The 21697-nt window shown below is 40.7% G+C and overlaps 1 protein-coding gene across 1 annotated transcript in view; it reads right to left on the bottom strand.

The window, feature by feature from the left end:
• NUDCD1 (NudC domain containing 1) overlaps positions 1-21697 on the bottom strand; it is a 142347-nt gene that overhangs the window by 25674 nt on the left and 94976 nt on the right. The window contains exons 7-8 of the mRNA XM_074943934.1: positions 14244-14388; positions 5251-5376 (exon numbers count right to left, since the gene is read on the bottom strand). Coding sequence (XP_074800035.1) covers positions 5251-5376; positions 14244-14388 — 271 coding nt within the window. The remainder of the gene's footprint in view (positions 1-5250; positions 5377-14243; positions 14389-21697) is intronic.

Below are 21697 nucleotides of genomic sequence, written 5' to 3'. Positions count from 1 at the left end.
CTGTGGAACTGGGGTAAGGACTGGGATCTTCCTTTACCCCTGCAGTTAATTTAATACATTAATGCTGGACAACAGGGCAGCACTTTGAGTGACCTCATACAAAAAAGTGTTGGTCAGCATATACGTACTGCTCTAAATTCTAGAATCTTAAATGAAGTATCGATTTCTGTGTCGACCATTTGCCCTGTGCTGTATCTCTCTGTAGGTGAGCTCCCCATCCTAACAGAGATGCATCTGTTGTGAGGATCTTCAAAGGTGCTGAATGCAAGAATGGGGTTCCAATATAGATCTTCCATGGGTTCTTCCACCATGTAAGAGAGTCCATTACATTCCAAGGCACTGTGACATGTTTGTGTCTGTTTGGGGTGTACGCTGCTCTTAGCCATATTCGTAGCATCTGAGGTGCATCCGCATGTGGGGAGTCACATACATGAAAGCTGATATGTGCCCAAGATCCGTAGTAAAGCCCTCACTGTTTGTGGGATGAACTGTAATGCTGAAATTAGGTTGGATGGAGTGGAGAATCTCACCTTGAACAGGTAGGCTCTTGCTGTTGTGGTGCCTAGAGCAGCTCTTTATAAAGCTCCTATTCTCTGTACTGAAGGTAGTATGGATTTTTATGGTTGGCACAGAGATCCAGAGATTGGAATAGTGTTAATGCTCTGGATGTTTCTGTGACCCTGTGGATTCTGGGGGACACTTGAGGATATTATGAATATTATAAAACTGCAATGAGTTGTGCCAGATTTGCCATGTAAGATATTTGCAAAAATGTTATAACTTGCCAGATATGATAATCTCATTTATGTATTTGTATCACCTTTGTATTATGAGTTATAGATATGTATGTCTGTAGTTCACACTTGTGCTATGCTTCTGGCTGTCACCCCCAGACAGTTTAGGTGTCAGCTCTGCCTAGTCTGCTTGATGGCCCATTAAGGACCATCAGCTATACAAGTGACCCATTGAGAGAAGGCAGATACACCTTATGACTCAGCAAGGCATGCAGGGGCATACATATGGACAGAACTCTAAGGCCTCCAAGCCATGTGCTGGGCAGCTTTTTGTTTGAAACAAACAAAGCACAAGCCGCATGGCAAAAGAACATAAAAGGCAGCTGCATCTTCTCCATTTTGTCTTCAGTCCTGCTTCTCACCTCTGGAGGAACTTTACTACAAATTGAAACTCTGAACAAAGGACTGAATGATCCATCCAAGCTATGGATGTATTCCAGAGGGACTTTCAGCAAACTCACCAATACTGCTAGGAACTTGATATATGGACTTTGAAGTCTTTGTATGTATGTGACTGCTTTACCATTTAACATATCTCTTCTTGTTTTTTTTTTTTCTTTATAATAAATCTTTAGTTTGAGACACTAAAGGATTGGCTGGCAGTGTGGTATTTTGGGTAAGATCCAAACCCATACTGACGTGGTAATGGGGCTGACCCTTTGGGGTCAGAAGAACATTTTGTATATGTGAGCAGAGTTTAAAATAACTTCTCACTGTACTGGACCTAGGTGCTGACTAGGAGCCAGAGACTGGAATACAATAAATGGGGCTCTATGATACATATATTTGTTTCTTGATAACCAGTGTGGGGGGGATCAGAAGCACAGTTTATGACTGGTTTAGGAGATTAACTTCAGTGTTACCCACCAGTCTTGGGAGCATCTGCTCTCCCTTTTGCAGCCTGCCCTGACCTTGGCATTTCCAGTGAGGGCTGCCCCAGGCACAGTGGGTCAGAGTTGCCAACTGGACCTCTTGAGGAGACTGACCACTGAGAAGCCAGTCATCCAAATATGGGAACACAGATATTCCTGACTGAGCCGCTACCACTGAGAGTACCTTTGTGAACACCCTTGGGATCATGAAGAGTCCAAAGGGGAGAATTTGATGTTGATAGTGATCAATCCCTATTACGAAGCATAGGAAATGCTTATGGGAGAGGTGGATGACTACATGAAAGTAGTTTTCCTGTAGGTGGAGGGCAACAAATCAATCTCCTGGATCGAATGATGGAATTATGTTAGCTAGTATCATCATTCTGAAGTGTTGTGCTAGGACACAGTTCAAATTCTTGAGGTCAAGGATTGGTGTCCACCCTCCACCTTTCTTGGGAACAAGGAAGGAACTGGAATAGAACCCTCTTTTGAGGAACTCTGGTGGGACTGATTCTATTGCTCCTAACAGGAGGAGAGAAGCAACTTTTTTTAGTAGCTCCTTGTAACAGAGAGTGTCCCTGAAAAGAGTCAGGGAGGGGTGTGAGGAGGAGGAATGAAATGAAAGTACATAGAGTAACCCAATTTGATGAGCTCCAGTATCCATTTATCTGAGGTAAGTGTACAGGGAGACTTTAGCAAACCAGGAAAGTGCCTGAAACCACTATGGCTTATTGCTAAAAGCAGCCAAGTCAGCAGGCTTAGCTTAACCAAGGAAGGAGGGGAGGGGGGTTTTTGGGTGCCAGAGAGGGCAGCTTGACTCTGCGTCCTTCCTGATAAGAATTGTGTTGAAGTTGCTGATACATTTTACAAGAGCAGGATGTGCCCCAGGAATGTCTATTGGGGCCTCAAGGCTGCAAACTCTGGAAAAACCCACACCTGGTTAATCGATAATCAGAAGGAACCTCTCGCTTGACCACTGAAACTGCTTACTTAACAAGTTTTCTTTAAGGGACATGTCATTCTATTACTAATGTATAAATAAGGGGGAAAAGTTTGAGGTAGTGGGACTCTTCAGGACTGGACTCTCCCTCTGGATGCATCTTCTGTTCCCCACTAGCAGACGGGCTGCTGCTGTGCCATGCGAGAGCCACACTCAGCTCTGGTAATTATCAAGGGTTGGGGGTGTTTTACTAACCTGTTGCGGACGTGTGTATAAGTGCTTGAGACTAAGTAAAGTTTAGCTTTAAGTGAAAGCACTCGTGTTGTCCTGTTTGTGCCAGCCATCTATCGGTCGGACAGCCGTGTCTCCCCTGATTTATTGCCTGACACCACCTCGCACAGAGTAAAAGTTACCAAGAGCTTTGGGTTGAAAGAACCCCAGGTAACAGAAGGTACTCCTAGGCAAGTAAGTAGCATGATAGATTATCTCCAAAGGAGGGGTAGTTTCACAACAGCTGATCGGATTGCCTGATGCCCTCGACTGAAGTGTCGAAAGTGCCTTTTAGAGGGAGTGGCTGATTGAGTAGAAGTAGGGGTGGGAGGCCCCCATTTCTATGGACTGGACTTTCTCCTAAAGGGCTCCTGAAGCTTAGTGAAAGTGTGTGGATGGTACCAGAATGACCTTGATATTTGAGTGGGTTGGGATCTAATATAGTGCCTTTTCATTGCAAGCACATAAATGGGACCTTTCCCTGGGGACAGATGTTGACTAAGAATGTTTTGACTCTTGGACTTCCTTTACTGGAATTTGAAGAGTGTTCACTAGCCTTTCCATGCCATTCTGGAAGGTCTTAAAATCATCAGCTTAGGAGAGTGGTGGTGGTATTACTGCCTTGTCTTGAGATGAAGAGAACTTTACAGATGGAGATGAGAGCGCCTAAGCCAGAGACACTTGCTCCTCCTGAATATCGCCCCATACTGGAGAAGTGCACAGTACTGAAGTGCACAGTACTGGAGAACGGTTTGTAGGTGTTGGTGGACGGTATGATACCAGTGAGTGCCAGTGCTTTCTCTTAGGCAGCCAATGGAGTTGGTCGCCATAGTGGCCCCATGTGTCCTAGCAACCCCACTACAGTGGGGGATAAGGGAAGGGTCCCAATGATAATCTCTCTCTGGGCCTATGATGTTTGGTAGGTTTCCTAAGATCCTCATCATGAAAGGGACTTATGGTGGTAGGGTAATATAGTATCAGGATGGATCCCAATACCGAAATCTCTGAGTACAACACATCTTTCCCAGAGCTAAGGATCAGGGTGGCTTCCAATGTCCTAACTGGTACCAAAGACTGGAGACTTAAGCAAGTCTCAACTTGCTACTTTCTCAGAGGTACTGGGGACATGACACGAGTAGATCTTCTCCATATTGGTGACTCTGGGTTCATGAGAGATAATGAGATTCTCTGAAAAAAGGAATTGGGAAGGAGGTGGAGGGCTCTGATAGCCTTACATGAAGTTTGGGATGGTTCCGATTGGCGAGATGTAGGTTGTTGAGGTATCGCGGTAATTGTAGTCTCATCTCCTCTTTCAGAGGTATGCTTAGATGCTGGTACCATGACACTGATGATAGACCTGTGTCTCTTGCAGTGCTGCAAGATGTCAGACGGTGCTGCCCCAGTAGTTGCTCTGGTGATAGCTATGTCCAAATGAGGTTTTGCCTCTGTACCAAGGCTTCAGTACCACACTCAGAGCTCCTACAATACCCTTAGGGGGACGAGAGGTCTCCTGAGAATGGGTCTTATGGGGCAATCTACCTCTTTTCTTCATTTCCTTGTTTGAAGAGATAGGTTTCCTCTTCTTTAGAGTTTTAATGTCCAGAGCTGCAAATGAAGCAGCAACCAGGACCAAGGTGGCCTATGATGTAGAGACCAGTGTTCGGGGGGATAGGGACTTCTCCAGAGCTAGAGCTGAAAGATCCAACAAGTGGAGGGGAAGGAGCCCCCCTCCCCTCTTCTACTAACACACCAGTGTTAAATAAAATAAATAGGTATCAAATGAATGCAGAAAAAACTATTAAAATAAATAATAAGGTAGAGAATTCACAAAGTGAAGGCAGGAAGCTGCATACAATAGAACACTCTGTCTCAAGCCACAGGCAGTTGAGAAAGAACAGTGCGATGGCAGGCTCATGCCTCCCCATAACCTCTCATTCAGAGAATGAGGCACTGCTCTCCGCAGGCCTATGGTCACTACACTGCACTCTCTGGTTGCAATTGCACAGGCATGCACACATCCTATGGTGGAGCACCGACAGGAATATACTTGGAAAAACTTAGAATTCCAAAATAGCATGCTTGTATAAGGATCATCAATTAAAACCTGTGATGGGGAGAGATTTTCAATTTTTGCAAAAGTGTACTGCTACAGCATATATATTTGTGCAAATATGCAGCTAACTACTACTGAGGTTTTTCATTATAGAAAGTATTTACAAGATTTCAATGAAGCTACACCAATTTATACCAGCTGAGTGTCTGGCATGGTTTTTTAGACTTCTCACCACAGAAAACAGAAATCATACTTCTTTACTTAAAAATCTTGAACGGGAGCTACTTGGGTAAGTATAACTGGATTTCATATTTCACTTACCACATGAGTGATTTTCAAGGTGTTACCATCAAATCTGCATAAGCTTGTGCTGTCTTCAAGAAAAATATCACATTCCTCCAATTCCTGTGCGTTACAAGGAGGATTTTCTTTGTCAGGGTTTGGATGCTGAAACCAGAAAACAATGAAATGCACTGAAAATCTGGAGTACCTGGTACACAATATTATACTAAACTATAATGAAGCTTTACAGATCAACAGCAATGATTTATATAACAATTTACAGTTCTGCAGCTTCTTACATACTCAATGATCCAAAAGAATTTCATGTGTTTACTTATCTACCAGAAAAGCAGCCACTTCTGGGGTGGAAGGCAGTAGATAACTGGTATGCAACACAAGGTGAAACAGTGTTGGAAGGGGAACTTTTTGTTGAGAATACCTTGACAATTCCCTTCTCTTAAGAAAAGTGCCATGCAATCTTTAATGTCCATGTATATCAAATAAAACTTCCATTTAAAAGGTCTCTTCCACAAACTCTAAGTAAACTTCATGGTAATCAATTTAGCTACTGTACCTGGTACCTGCTCTGGAATAAAGGGCTGGGAACCATGCTGGAATGAGAATTAGGGTTTCAGTTTATCCAGGGCCAAATTTAAGTCAATGGATTTAAATCAGGGATGAATATGGTTCCAAACTAGGTATTTCAAACTAAAGTCATCCCTTCAGCTAATGGTTATGTTACTTGCCATAGCACAGCTGTACTCCTAGATTCATGTGTGTATGTTAATTTTGCATTCATCGGGGTTGAAGTTGTAGAGCCTTTTCATTTGCTTAAGATACTGACAAAAGAATACTCACAAAAGGAGTGTTTCTATTTTGACTTTGTTCACTTGTGGGTGTAATGAATAATTTTTAGGCCCTTTCGATTGCCTATACCTTTTACCAGTTGCCATGCTTTCCCCACACTTATTAGATTGACTGCATAGTAAAGTGTCATCTCAGCAAGACAGGTATTTTTTACCTTCAGTTTTAAACCTAGCAGAAATGCCAGAAAGTGATGGGCTGACTCACTGTGTAGTAGCTCCTGTTTATCTTCCAAACACAAACCTCCTCTCAGCACTTCTAGTAATCACTTAAAATTGACATAAGATTTATAGCTCTCTTATCCTTCTGATAATGGAAAAGGATAAACACCTGGCCTTTGGCTGATATTTCTCAAGGCAGAAAGTGAACAAAAATTGAGAGCACAGTATGTAGTGGATATGTGCTAAGGGAGATGCACTCAGGGAAGCAGATAACCAAGCCCTTTTTTAAAAATCACTTTAATAAACTGGACTTCACAAAGCACTAGAATTTCTCTCTTGCTTTCAGCTAGGTATTTATAAAGTACTCAATCTACAACTGTAGAACAGTCGTACACTGAAAGGGAATTTATTACTGTTAAGCTACACTATTTTCCATCTCTAATTTCTAGGAATCAGGAGAGTGGAACTTTGGTCAAAGGTATTAGTCTAAAATCACAGCTAGTCATAGTACAGACAATTTTTACAAACATCTGGATGGAGGAAACAGAGGGCAGCCTGACTTTTTTGGGGGTGGGGGTGGGGGAGAAGGAGATGATTGTTATGAGGAAAGGTTTCTTCTAAGGGAAGTTGAGTTTCTTAGTGGAGAAGAAACTTAGTTCAAATTCGCTTTCTAACAGAAGTCTTCAAAATTATGAGGTGTGATCATGTGGGTGGGTGTGTTTTTTGAAGTTTGACCAAAGTGAATCTGTTTGCACTTTGTATTTATTGCCTCCTTCTTGCATTTTGCCTATAGATTGGAATTTTTGAACCTGAACAACAGAAAAGCAGTTTATGCTAGAAATTTCAATCTTGCCATGTTTAGCCACCCTCACTAAGGAAGGAAACAACCCAAAGCACAAGTTAACTGGTTGAGCTGCTTTAGAGTTCTTCAATTTCACAGATGCCTGTTAGAACAAGGATAAGTGCAGGACCCTGCACTTAGGACGGAAGAATCCAATGCACCGCTACAGACTAGGAACCGAATGGCTAGGCAGCAGTTCTGTGGAAAAGGACCTAGGGGTGACAGTGGACAAGAAGCTGGATATGAGTCAGTGTGCCCTTGTTGCCAAGAAGGCCAATGGCATTTTGGGATGTATAAGTAGGGGCATAGCGAGCAGATCGAGGGACGTGATCGTTCCCCTCTATTCGACACTGGTGAGGCCTCATCTGGAGTACTGTGTCCAGTTTTGGGCCCCACACTACAAGAAGGATGTGGATAAATTGGAGAGAGTCCAGCGAAGGGCAACAAAAATGATTAGGGGTCTAGAGCACATGACTTATGAAGAGAGGCTGAGGGAGCTGGGATTGTTTAGTCTGCGGAAGAGAAGAATGAGGGGGGATTTGATAGCTGCTTTCAACTACCTGAATGGGGGTTCCAAAGAGGATGGCTCTAGACTGTTCTCAATGGTAGCAGATGACAGAACGAGGAGTAATGGTCTCAAGTTGCAATGGGGGAGGTTTAGATTGGATATTAGGAAAAACTTTTTCACTAAGAGGGTGGTGAAACACTGGAATGCGTTACCTAGGGAGGTGGTAGAATCTCCTTCCTTAGAGGTTTTTAAGGTCAGGCTTGACAAAGCCCTGGCTGGGATGATTTAACTGGGAATTGGTCCTGCTTCTAGCAGGGGGTTGGACTAGATGACCTTCTGGGGTCCCTTCCAACCCTGATATTCTATGATTCTATGATTCTATGAACTGGGATTGTTTCGTCTGCAAAAGAGAAGAATGAGGGGGGATTTGATAGCTGCTTTCAACTACCTGAGAAGTGGTTCCAAAGAGGATGGTTCTAGACTATTCTCAGCGGTAGAAGATGACAGGACGAGGAGTAATGGTCTCAAGTTGCAGTGGGGGAGGTTTAGGTTGGATATTAGGAAAAACTTTTTCACTAGGAGGGTGGTGAAACACTGGAATGCGTTACCTAGGGAGGTGGTAGAATCTCCTTCCTTCGAAGTTTTTAAGGTCAGGCTTGACAAAGCCCTGGCTGGGATGATTTAATTGGGGATTGGTCCTGCTTTGAGCAGGGAGTTGGACTAGATGACCTCCTGAGGTCCCTTCCAACCCTGATATTCTATGATATTCTATAACTTTTCCATTCAAGTTTTTGGATGATTTATGTTAAGTTTTTGGATACCTCAATTAAAGCTACTTCCTTTTAGGATGAGTTGGTGAAGGGTACATTGCAAGTAAACAGCACCTTTCTCCCTTTTCTCTCTTCATAATTGGTACCTGCTTTGCTTAGGAGACGAAGAGCTCACAGCCAAAGTGAGGTTCAGAATTAGGGCTTGTCTACATTACTGCACGGGGTCGATCGAAGATACACAACTTCATGAATAGTGTAGCTGAAGTCAACATATTTAGATCTACTTACCACGGTGTCTTTACTGCAGTAAGTTGACAGCTGACGCTCTCCCGTTGACTCCGCTTGCGCTTCTCGTTCTGGTGGAGTACCGGAGTCGACGGGAGAACGCTCAGCGGTCGATTTATTGCGTCTCGTATTGACCCCTGCTGGATCGAATGCTTCCTGCTGATCTAGCGGATAGTATAGACAAGCCCTTAGACTAGCTGTTGTTTTAGTCTGAAAAACAGTTACATCTAGTTCTCAAGCATCTGCTCCAGGACATTAATTCTTGACAGTCTTTCTTAAAATCAGGTCCGCATCCCATTAATCTTAAAACAATTATTTAAAAGACCGGATTAAGAACATGCAATGTCTACCAAGCACAATATTGCTGTAGGTCCATTTTCAAAGTTCATAATAAAACACAACTCTGTATTCTAAAATTTTTATTAGAAAACACTCTCTCCTGGAGCACTTCAATTTATTCTACCACAAAATTTATTCGTTAGCAAACAGATGCAAATGAGTGACAATGAGCCTTCATTTGAGATTGAAGGATTAGAATCAAAGTATTGTGCAGGTTAGAAAAATATATTTTATTGGATTTTCTAAAATATTTTAAAATATTTTAAAAATCTGACAATTGCAATGGCATTTTTGATAAATTGTTACTTTGTAGTTCAGCATCATTTCAACAAAAACTAGTTTTAAAATAAAATACTAAACTTCAGGTTTTAGCTTAAAAAAGGCAGTTTATGCCTTTTAAATCTTAAAATTAATTAGCATTTTTGTTTATCTCAGTAGCCAAATCCATTGTTTGTAAATATAAAATTTTAACACTCCTGATTCACTAATAAAACAACAGGTGTATAATTTAAGATTACCTGTAAACACACCCAAATATTGAATCATATCACCTACAAACCACAGTATTTGACCTGCAAAATTAAATAATGATTTTAATAAAATGTCCTCTGGTTACTTTACGTCACCTCCTAGGTTATCAGCACTGACATGAATAGGAGTTGAGGGCACTGAGCAGGATCAAGCCTTATATAATGCATTTATAGCTATAAAAATCCAAGCTCAAAAAAAATATTTTACCACGTGCTTAAGAGATTTGTTAAATAAGGTGAATTACTTAGCTAATTCAAGCTACAGCTTAAACACTGGAAGACCCTCCCCCTCCCCCCCACAAAAAACCTATCCCAGAGACAGACTTTTTGGGAAAAAAAAAACCTAACTAAAAAATTACATCACAATTCACTAACTGTGACTTAATGACCAAAATACCAATTCTTTTCTCTTTAACCCCATCTGGAGGGGTGGAAAAAAAGATTAATCCAGACCTTCATACATTAGGATCCACAGGGAGTCATATTTCTCAGATTTTATATCAGATATCACTTTCTAATTAAGTCCAAGCAGCAGTTAAAATGACAGGTTTTTTGTTTTTGTTTTAAATAGGACTTTCAGGACAGTAAAAAAAAAAGAGAAAGCTTCATATAAATGTGAGTTAAGCTTATCTTTTCAGTTTTCTTTTTAAATGTCATTTACATTCAATCAAAAAACTATGTACAATTTCCCCAGAAAGGAAAATGTAGGGGATGCTCTAATTTATTAAAAACAAGAATTTAAATCATACTGGTTGGAATTTCACTTATTATTTTGATGTATTCATGGGTCAAACTAATCCTTGATGCAACATTCATAAGGTCAAGTTACACCAAAGTTTAATTTGGCCTGGAGTTTCTATATACTCTACCGGTTATATTTACATGACCATAATATATTTTAAAACCTACGTAATTCTCAACCCAGTAATTCTCCACAGTATTGCAGTATATACTGCAGATTATTATAGGTGGGGATGGTTGCACTGACTATTAAAGTTGCCCAACACTTCTCACTAAAAAACCCTGTTTTTAGTGGTTTATAGCTTTCCCAAACTTTAACCACTTAGGTTGAAATTATCCATGCTGTTGTCTGCCTCAGACTGATTTTTCTGGAACTTCTCAGCAAAAAGGGTCCAGCTGTTTCCAACAATGAGGCGAGGGGGAAAAATATGTTCTTTTTTACCCATGTTACAAAATTCTGGTGACCTCTGAAAAGATCTAGCTCTCCCATGCTTTATAGCAGGGACTCAAAATTTGGTAGGAAGGTAACCTGTCAGGGATGAGCTTTTTCCCCTCTCTATGAAAAATTTAGCCAAGTTATAAACCTTTGAAAAAAAAATCAGTGTGCACATGCTCAGTAGAGACTTGCTAGAGCTTAACAGCTAAAATCTCCAAAGGTTCCATCCTCACTGAGCATGCTCGAGCCTCTCAAGTCCTAGTGTTCCAACTGAAGTCAATGGGAGCTGCGCTTTGAACACAAAGTGCTATACAACGCTAAATTCTCTGAAAAATCAGGTCCTATGCATTTCAATTTGGACACACAAAGCTAGTGGAAATTTTTGACCTTAATCTTTGTGCCTGAGTTTCCCTTTGTCAACTGGAGATAATACCACCCTCCTCACCTCACAGGAGAGTGGTGAAAATAAAGTCATTAATGTTTGTGAAGCATTTGGATTCTATAGTGATGAGCACCACAGATAAACCATAAGGAAAGCAATAATTCTGTCTTCAGATCAGGGTTTGAATAGTGTGCACTAAATAAAGCATAGGGCCACACAATACTGAATAGCTGCTGTGTAACTATTTTTATTTAGCATGTGCATAGTCGTCTAGCCAAGCGATGGCATCTTCAGTGGCGTCATGCAGTTCTTCTAAGCCACTGCTGAACCTAGTCAGCAGGCATTCATCGACAATGTGCGTCATCGCCTGTGTTGCGCTGCAGCTACACAACGGGCTGTCACAAAGGCCCCAGCGATACTGGTTGGCTGCACAGAGACCTTGCCTGGTCCAGAACCTGTTCAACAGGGACCACTGGCGATGGGGCAGGTCAAAACCAGGTGGGCAAATTGTGGAGTCGGCGACAAGGGACTGGTTGGGGATTATAACACTTATCCATTCCTCTTGCCAAAGTGTTTCTGCCCTAATGTCCTGGCGGGGTGGATGAGACAATAATGGGCGACGTGAGAGCAAACGTGTAGTTGGTGGTTTAAAAAGGTCATTGTGCAGTGGCTGGCTTGAGTTGGCACGTACTTTCTCCAGTAACTTGCCAGTGGCAACCTCTCGTCTGATATGAGGAGGAGCAATATTGCTCAGAACTGGAAGCCACGGGAGTGGAGTGCCGGAGACGCAGGGTGCCAGAGATGATACGCTTGGCAACATGTAACTGCGTATCCGCCAGTTTGGTGTGTGACAATCAACTCCAAACTGGTATGCAGTACTCTACCACCGAATACGAGGTGGCAAGAGCTGATGCCTGCAAAGTTGGAGCACGAGCACCCCCATGACGAACCTGCCAGTTTGCTAAGAAGATTGTTACCTGTCTTAATTTTAGCTGCTGCCTTCTTCAGGTGGGCATGGTAACTCAGTGTGCAGTCTAAGGTTACACCTAATAGATCGGTTCTACTTCATGCTTCACCTTCTGACCATTCAAATAAACACTGTCTATCCTGTGTACTAAGTGAAGCAGGGGGCCTGTGAAAAAAATAGTATGTGATCATGTAATTGAAAAGTCTGTATCAATATGCATTCGCACGAGGGGGTCAAATTTAGGTTGTATACGCATAGCATTTTCTACCTTTTGAGTGCTTGAATTTGCAGCCTTGTTGTTCTTTTAATATATTTTGTGTTATATTTTGAACAGTGGAATAATTAATTATGAAAATGCCACTTGCTGTTCCATAATTGAGAGCGTTGAGATTTGCACTTAAAGCAGGGATTCAGTTACTTTGTTATATATGAAAAATTCACCTTACCATCCCCAAAGTTACAGCACTTTCAGTACTGAATGAATTTTCTGAGAATTTGCAAGTAAATGTATTAATCAATTTAGGAGTTACAATTAAATTTTAAAATGAGCCCTTTAAGAAATTTACCACTCTGTCAGACAAATTTTTGTCATGAACAATCTTCATAATAGAATAATTAAGACCTTTCAAATTTCTCATATAGTTAAAACTCATTGACATTTCATACCAGGGCTACATTTTTTTTTAAAATTATGATTACTGAACTTTTTGCCATTAATTTTCAAACTGAAACTTAAGTCTTCAGCAGGGATGATGGGCAGTGTTCTATGACTGACAACTTTGCTCTTTCCAAAAAAGGCTCCATTCGCTCTCAGTGGGAGTGAGGCAAAAGTGCCTTTCAAGAAAATATTCACCCAGGGCAGAAATTGTATTAAATAGTCATCATTGTAAACAGTCAGACCTGCAATATAGTGTTGTAAGATAACAATCTCATCTCCGTGGTAGCTACACTGAGACTCATTCAGGCAGGCAATTGTCTCACCCACTCAGACATAGCTAGATCAGTGCAGAAGACACACCAAAAACGTAAAAATCATATGAGTCCATGTCCTTGCCTGAGCATCACTTCCTTAAAAAAAAAAAAAAAGACGTTCTCCCTAACGCCTTTGATTCTACAAGCAGGAAGAACAACACAGCGCCACCCTTAAAGCTCATGGACTTTGTAAGGATTACTATACTCCATTCCAGATAATGCTATCCTTCCCCAAAACCAGTTCTGGTAAAAGATCAGGACCTCTCACCATTCACAGCTGACACACATACTTGCTTGCAAGTTCACAGAACCTGGCAAGAACAGGGCTGGCATTGCAAAAACACACACATTCCTAAGTAGTACTAGGCACAGGACACTCATGCAAACACATTCCAGAAGGGTGGTACCAGAACCAGAACTGATACAGAGTTATGGTGTAAACACACTCCCTGAAAGATAACACAGGGACACACTGACCCCCTGTTAAAGATAAGAGTCGGATGATGGGGTGATGAATAGAGATGTTTTAATCAACCCAAAATGTACAAGGTAAACGGTGGTAATTAACCACCTCAGAGGGACAATACATAACTTGATGGTATCAGTGTATAAAAGAAGGGTCACAGAGGTTGTGTCTCCATCCAGACGAGGCGGGGGATGGAAAGTCCCACCATTCATTGAGCTGGTCCATTGTTACAGGCATACATGTGTTAGTGGTCCTGTAAAGTTTCCGGAACACTAGGACAGTGCTTCATCGACAATAAACCTGGCCAGGTGCCTTGGCTACTGAAATGAGTTTGTGGTTTTATTGGGCAGTTCGATCGAGGTCTGTTGTGTCAGCTATCTGCGCAGAGCTGGGACAGCATACTGAAAGAACACACGCACCCAACGACTAACTACAGTAGGAAAACAAACACAACACACCACACTCAATCATCCTTGTGTGCTTTGTTGAGCGAACAGTATGTCAGCTGAATTCAGTCTGTGTGTGGATTACGTTATAATTTAAACCTCATATTGTATGTAGAGATTATGAAAAATTATGAAAAAGATACTTGGTGCCACTATGGTTTGATACTTATAACTGACCAGAAGAGAAATGTTAGTAGTTAGAATCCTAAATGACCTGACTGACTACATAATGTCAGGGAAAGGAGAGCCTGGCTCCCCAAGAAGGTACAACTTGAGCATCTCTATGAGGATTTTCAAGTGTCATTTTTAATTTTAATTTCTTACCATTTCTTCAGAGGTAAGATGCATCAGACGTTCAGCTACCGCAGAACACTGGGAAGAGTCCATGATGAATTCTCCTCGTGAGTCACCCACTATCAGCTCTGGCCACATGGGTCCTTCATCTTTCTTAATTAGAGAAATCTCCAAACTAAAGGACAAATATGGGGTTGGAAGGTAAGAATATATTTAACATTAAAAATAATATTATATTCAGAAGCTGACAATCACCACCTCTAAATGTGGATTTTAGAGGAGGGGAAGGATTAACAATCCAAAAATTATATCCTAATTTTTGCAATTCACATAATCTGCAAGCAAAAGTTTCCTTTTGTAGTTACTCCAAAGTAATGATATCCATCAGAAAGTCAAAACAAAAATAGATGCAGGTGACATCTAGAGGCTTTTCATAAATTACAAGGCCAGAAGGGACCATTGTGATCATCTAGTCTGATCTCCTGAATAACATCCCCAAAATAATTCCTAGATCATATATTTTAGAAAAAGAGCCAAGTTTGATTTAAAAATTGTCAATGAAGGAGAATAGACCAAGACCCTTGGTAAGTTGTTCCAGTGGTTAATTACTTTCACTGTTAAAAACGTATGCCTTATTTCCAATCAAAATTTGTCTAGCTTCAACTTGCAGGCATTGGATTGTGTTATACCTTTCTCTGATAGATTGATGAACTAATTATTATATATTTGTTCCCTATGTGCCTTGGCACTACACTGTCCCTTCCCCCCCACGTGCTGAGGAAATCACCATGAAACTTCAGCAGATGAAGCACATAGGCAGCAGGTGCGAACATCAGTTGTGAAAAACTCACTCCAAATCCATTCAAGAGCATAAAGGTTTCTGACAGAAGTACACCACCATAATAAGGAAAGAAAAAAGTGTCTACTCTACCTCCATCACAGTTGCAAAACCACAGCCAGCAGGGTTATTCCGCCTGGCAATCTGGACTTCATAATCCAGCCACTGGGTCAAATCACCAGCCACTAAAAGGCAGAAAACTCTGAACCAGAGTTGATCGCATTAGCCACCATGCCACTATTTGATGGTATATGGCCTCAACACACTCACTGAAGCTGAAGGAGTCTACTGAACGTTCCTCTTGGCTAATAAATATCAAACTATTCACGGCTAATGGAAGTTACCAACACCTCCTTCAGAGAAGCAAATCTACCACTCACCTTGAAAAATACTATCATCCATCCAATCCTCAAAACAAACAAACAAACAAACAAAAAAACCTACCAAAACTCCTCAATCCTTAAGATCTCTCAGCATTTTTTTCCCTGGGTAGTTTAGCAGGGTCACTTCTCTGGATGAGGTGTTTTAATCTGCCCACTCCTACAAAAGTCATTGATAAAGTAGCAACAAAGAATCACACATCAACATATGACATTAGGTTTCAGACCAGGGCACAGTCTATACCGAGAAAGTTAATGGAAAAAATCCTGTCATATTCTTATATAAAACCTTTATAAAATGACTATGTAAGCATGCCTTTTCATAGCTGTTGATTCTTGCAACTTAACAATAGCAACCCCACGGCAGCCCAAATCATGTGGCTTTGCAGAATTGTACAATGGATTTCAGCTTCTCTGCAGCGAATAAGAAGTTACTGTCCCATTCCACAAGCTTTCAGAGGATTTTCTTAAAGTATCAAAAATGGAGAGAGAAAAAAAACCATACCAGTGATGATTGGAGTCAGTAAGCCTTTTTCTTATTTTTAGTTCATATTAATTGAATATTTTACAATAATTAGCACTTAAAGATAAATTAAAGACAGCTAGTGCCAAATGGCACTCTAGAAGTGTTTGTGAAATGAAGCTTTATCAAAGAGATGTTATCCTGACCTAATGAGTTTTTAAAAACTGGATATGTTTAGTGAGGGGGAAAAAAAGACTGAAGGAGGACCTGATAAGTCTTCAGACATGTTAAGGTTGGTTATAAAGAGAACAGTGATTAATAGTTCTCCATGTGCACTGAAGATAGCACAAGAGGTAACCTGCAGCAAGGGAGACGTAGTTTAGGAAAAACTTTCTAACTACAAGGGTAGTTAACCACCTGAATAAGCTTTCAAGGGAGGTTGTGGAATCCCAGTCATTGGAGATTTTCAAGAATAGGTTAGACAAAAACCTGTCAGAGATAGTCTAGGTATACTTGGTCCTATCTAAGTGTGGGGATGGTCTGGATGACCTCTCAAGGATCCTTCTAGCCCTATACGGCTATCATCCCCAAAATGAAAAGAGCAGAGAACAGGGTGAATATATTGTAATTATTCTTATAAACTGCAATCAAGTCACCCCTTACCTTTCTCTTGTTCAGTTAAATAGATTGAGCACCTGGAGTCTACCACCATAAGGTACGTTTTCTAATCCTGTAATATTTCTTGTGGCTCTTCTCTGAACCCTCTCCAATTTAACAATATCTGTGGACACCAGAACTAGACACAGTATTTTAGAGCGGTCAACACCAGTGCCAAACACACATGTAAAATTACCTCTCTGCTCCTGCTTGAGAAATCCCTCTTTATGGATCCCAGGATTCCATTATAGATATGAGTCAACAGTGTGGCTTGGTTGTCAAGAAGGCTAATGGCATTTTGGGCTGTATAAATAGGAGCATTGCCAGCAGATCAAGGGACGTGATCATTCCCCTCTTTTGGCTTGGTGAGGCCTCATCTGGAGTACTGTGTCCAGTTTTGGGCCCCACACCACAAGAAGGATGTGGAAAAATTGGAAAGAGTCCAGCGGAGGGCAAAAAAAATGATTAGGGGGCTGGAGCACATGACTTATGAGGAAAGGCGGAGGGATTATTTAGTCTGCAGAAGAGAAGAATGAGGGGGGATTTGATAGCTGCTTTCAACTACCTGAAAGGGGGTTCCAAAGAGGATGGATCTAGACTGTTCTCAGTGGTAGCAGATGACAGAACGAGGAGTAATGGTCTCAAGTTGCAGTGGGGGAGGTTTAGGTTGGATATTAGGAAAAACTTTTTCACTAGGAGGGTGGTGAAACACTGGAATGCGTTACCTAGGGAGGTGGTGGAATTTCCTTCCTTAGAGGTTTTTAAGGTCAGGCTTGACAAAGCCCTGGCTGGGACGATTGAGTTGGGGATTGGTCCTGCTTTGAGCAGGGGGTTGGACTAGACGACCTCCTGAGGTCCCTTCCAACCCTGATATTCTATTCTATGATTAGCCCCTTTAGCTAGTGTTGCACTGGGAGCTCATGATCAGCTGATTCTCCACCACTTCCCCCAATTCTTTTAGATAGTCACTTCTTCCTAACAGAGAGTCCACCATCCTGTAAGTAGGGCCTGTGTTCTTTATTCCTAGATGTATACATTTATATTTAGTCATATTAAAATGCATAGTTAATTTTCGCCCAACTTAAGCAACCCACATTCCTCTATGTCAGCGACCTGTCCTCTTCATTACTTACTGCTTCCCCCATATTTTTTTCATTGGCAAACTTAATTAGCTATGATTTTTAGTTTTCTTCCAGGTCACTGATAAAAATGTTAAATAGCTAGGACCAAAAACTGATGCCTGCAGGATTTCACTAGAAACACACCCACTCAATGATGATTCCCCTTTTAAAATTACATTGAGACCCAGCTTTTAAAGCACTTCATGTGTGCCATGTTAATTTTATATCTTTCTAGTCTTGTAATCAAGTTGGCATGTGCTACCAAGTCAAATGCCTTACCGAAGTCTAAGTATTTTACGTCAACATCTTAATCAACTTTAAGAGTCTAAATACAGAATCTCCTCATTGTTCCTGAGTTTTCATTTTAAATTTAGTGTCATTAAAAGCAGATATTAACAGTGTGTGCACGTGCACGCGCATTTATTATCTCTCTCTCTCATATGTATATATATATATATATATATATATAAATAAAAGAGAGAGAGAGAGAGAGAGAGAGAGAGAGAGAGAGAGAGCGCGAGACACACACACACACACACACACAGCTTTGTCCATGTCTCCGTGGGTCCTGCGTTTCCTGGCAGATTTTGCTAGCCTCAGAGGCTCACTGTGACCCTCCACGTAACCCTTCTCTCTCTAGAGACAAGGGTCCCAGTCTACTGAGCCATTTTCATCATAAGCCAGCAAGGGAGGTGAGGAGAAGCTATCCTCCCTTGCACAGTCTCTGTTGTCTCCCAGTCTCAGTGATTAACACACACACACACACACACACACACACACATATAAATAAAAATAAATAAAATACCTATTTAAAATATATATATTAGGGCCATCAATCGCAGATAACTCACACTATTAATTAAAAAAAACTAATCACAATTAATTGCATTGTTAAACAATAGAATACCAATTGAAATTTATTAAATATTTTTGGATGTTTTCTACTTTTTCAAATATATTGATTTCTGTTACAACACAGAATACAAAGTGTACAGTGCTCACTTGATATTATTTTTTATTACATATTTGCACTGTAAAAGTGATAAATAAAAGAAATAGCATTTTTCAAGTAACCTCATAAGTACTGTAGTGCAATATCTTTATCGGGAAAGTGCAACTTACAAAGGTAGATTTTTTTTGTTACATAAGTGGACTAAAACAAAACAATGTAAAACTTCAGCATCTACAAGACCACCCAGTCCTACTTATTGTTCAGCCAATCGCTAAGACAAACAAGTTTGTTTACATTTACGGGAGATACTGCTGCCCCCTTCTTATTTACATCATCTAAAAGTGAGAACAGACGTTTGCATGGCACTTTTGTAGTCAGCGTTGCAAGGTATGTATGTGCCAGATATGCTAAACATTCAGATGCCCCTTCATTCTTTGGCCACCATTCCAGAGGACATGCTTCCACGCTGATGATGCTCATTAAAAAAAAATGCGTTAATTAAATTTGTGAATGAGCTCCTTGGGGGAGAATTGTATGTCTCCTGTTTTACCCGCATTCTGCCATATATTTCATGTTATAGCAGTCTCTCATGATGACCCAGAACGTTCGTTTTAAGAACACTTTCACAGCAGATTTGACAAAACACAAAGAAGGCACCAATGTGAGATTTCTAAAAATAGCTACAGCACTCGACGCAAGATTTAAGAATCTGAAGTGCCGTCCAAAATCTGAGAGGGACGAGGTGTGGAGCATGCTTTCAGAAGGCTTAAAAGAGCAAAACTCTGATGCAGAAACTACAGAACCTGAACCACCAGAAAAGAAAATCAACCTTCTGCTGGTGGCAGCTGACTCAGATGATGAAAATGAGAATACACTTATAAAGTTTATGGATTATACCAAGCTGGGAGGGGTTGCAAGTGCTTTGGAAGATAGGATTAAAATTCAAAATGATCTGGACAAACTGGAGAAATGGACTGAAGTAAATAGGATGAAGTTCAATAAGGACAAATGCAAAGTACTCCACTTTGGAAGGAACAATCAGTTGCACACATACAAAATGGGAAATGACTGCCTAGAAAGGAATCTGGGGAAGAGGGACGTCATGGTGGACCATATGCTAAATATGAGTCAACAGTGTAACACTGCAGCAAAAAAAGCAAACATCATTCTGGAATGTATTAGCAGGAGTATTGTACTTCTTTTACTCTACTCCGCGATGATTAGGCTTCAACTTGAGTATTGCGTCCAGTTCTGGGCACCGCATTTCCGGAAAGATGTGGACAAATTTGAGAGAGTCCAAAGAAGAGCAACAAAAATGATTTAAGGCCTAGAAAACATGATCTATGAGGTAAGATTGAAAAAAATTGGGTTAGTTTAGTCTGGAAAAAAGAGACGACTAAGAGGGGACATTATAACAGTTTTCATGTATGTAAAAAAGGTTGTTACAAGGAGGAGGGAGAAAAATTGTTTTTCTTAACCTCTGAGGATAGGACAAGAAGCAATGGGCTTAAATTGCAGCAAGGGTGGTTTAGGTTGGACATTAGGAAAAACTTCCTAACGGTCCTGTGATTAAGCACTGGAATCTCCATCACTGGAGATTTTTAAGAGCAGATTAAACAAACACCTGTCAGGGATGGTCTAGATAATACTTAGTCCTGCCATGAGTGCAGGGGACTGGACTAGATGACCTCTTGAGGTCCCTTCCAGTCCTATGATTCTATGATCACTGCTACTATATATTTTATTCATGATCACTAAAATTAAAAAAAGGGAAAAAAAGAAAAACAGTAGTCAAGCTGCAGCAAAGACAAAATAAAATGTGAGTATCCTCTATGAAACAAAGAGTGCTAGTTCTACAATGACAGATTGCTTGAAGAATGGTTTTGCAAAACTATATCTTACTGAACACCAACCCATTAGATACAGTAATCATAAGCAAGGTTTCCCAGAAATAGGCCCACTCAAGATGATTTGGTTAATACACTGCTCTTTTAAGAGAAGTTGGCCAACTACTTATAGCTGAACCAGATTAATAACACACAAAATATCACTAAAAGAATCACCGGATTGCTCTATGGAACCCAGTGTTCTTGACAATTACCTTCCTGCAAAAAAGCAGTACATGACAGATTTTTAAATGTACATTTCTATTAACATTTAATAATGATTTTACCTCTGTGTTTTATATTGTTTACAGCCAATAACTAAAGGTTTTCCGCACTAATATTGTTTTATCGGCTTTAGGCAATTTTCATTGACAAATCTGTTTACCAAAGAGTAAAGGGATCACATGCTATGGGGCAAGAAAAAGGATTCATGCCCGTCATTCAATTACATCTCATTCACCATCATGTTCTTCACAACCTTCAGTGCTGCAGAAGTGAAGCCACCTTAATGTAATTAACAGACAGCGGGTTTAAAACAAACAAAAGGAAGTATTTTTTCCACACAACACACAGTCAACCTGTGGAACTTCTTGCCAGAGGATGTTGTGAAGGCCAAGACTATAACAGGGTTCAAAAAAGAACTAGGTAAGTTCATGGAGGATAGGTCCATCAATGGCTATTAGCCAGGATGGGCAGGGATGGTGCCCCTAGCCTCTGTCTGAGAGAAGCTGCGAATGGGCAACAGAGGATGGATCACTTGATGATTACCTGTTCTGTTCATTCCCTGTGGGGCACCTGGCATTGGCCATTGTCAGAAGACAGGATACTGGGCTAGATGGACCTTTGGTCTGACCCAGTACGGCCGCTGTCATGTTCTTAACTTTGAAGAGCATCTTTATGAAGGGGCTGAGCTGTTGGTAACACAGAAGACATCATTTTAAATGTCTTAGATAACTACATATTTTAGCATGGTCTTGAAAACTAAATATATATCCAATGCATCTTCCACTTTTTCTAGTTATAAAGGATGGACTTTTGATATTAACAGATAAATGACATTGCAGTTATGTTTTTCTTTTCTTAGCAGAAAAAGCTCTAGAACTTTGAATCTGGTAAATGTACAATATATTTGTTCCACACAATAAAGAGGTAACAATTACACCTATAATCTTAAGTATGTTTTGCTA

This window comes from Natator depressus, chromosome 2 (assembly GCF_965152275.1).
Source record: "Natator depressus isolate rNatDep1 chromosome 2, rNatDep2.hap1, whole genome shotgun sequence".
Lineage (NCBI taxonomy): Eukaryota > Metazoa > Chordata > Testudines > Cheloniidae > Natator > Natator depressus.
Note: the sequence above shows the minus strand (reverse complement) of the source record. Positions and strands in the feature narration are given on the sequence as shown.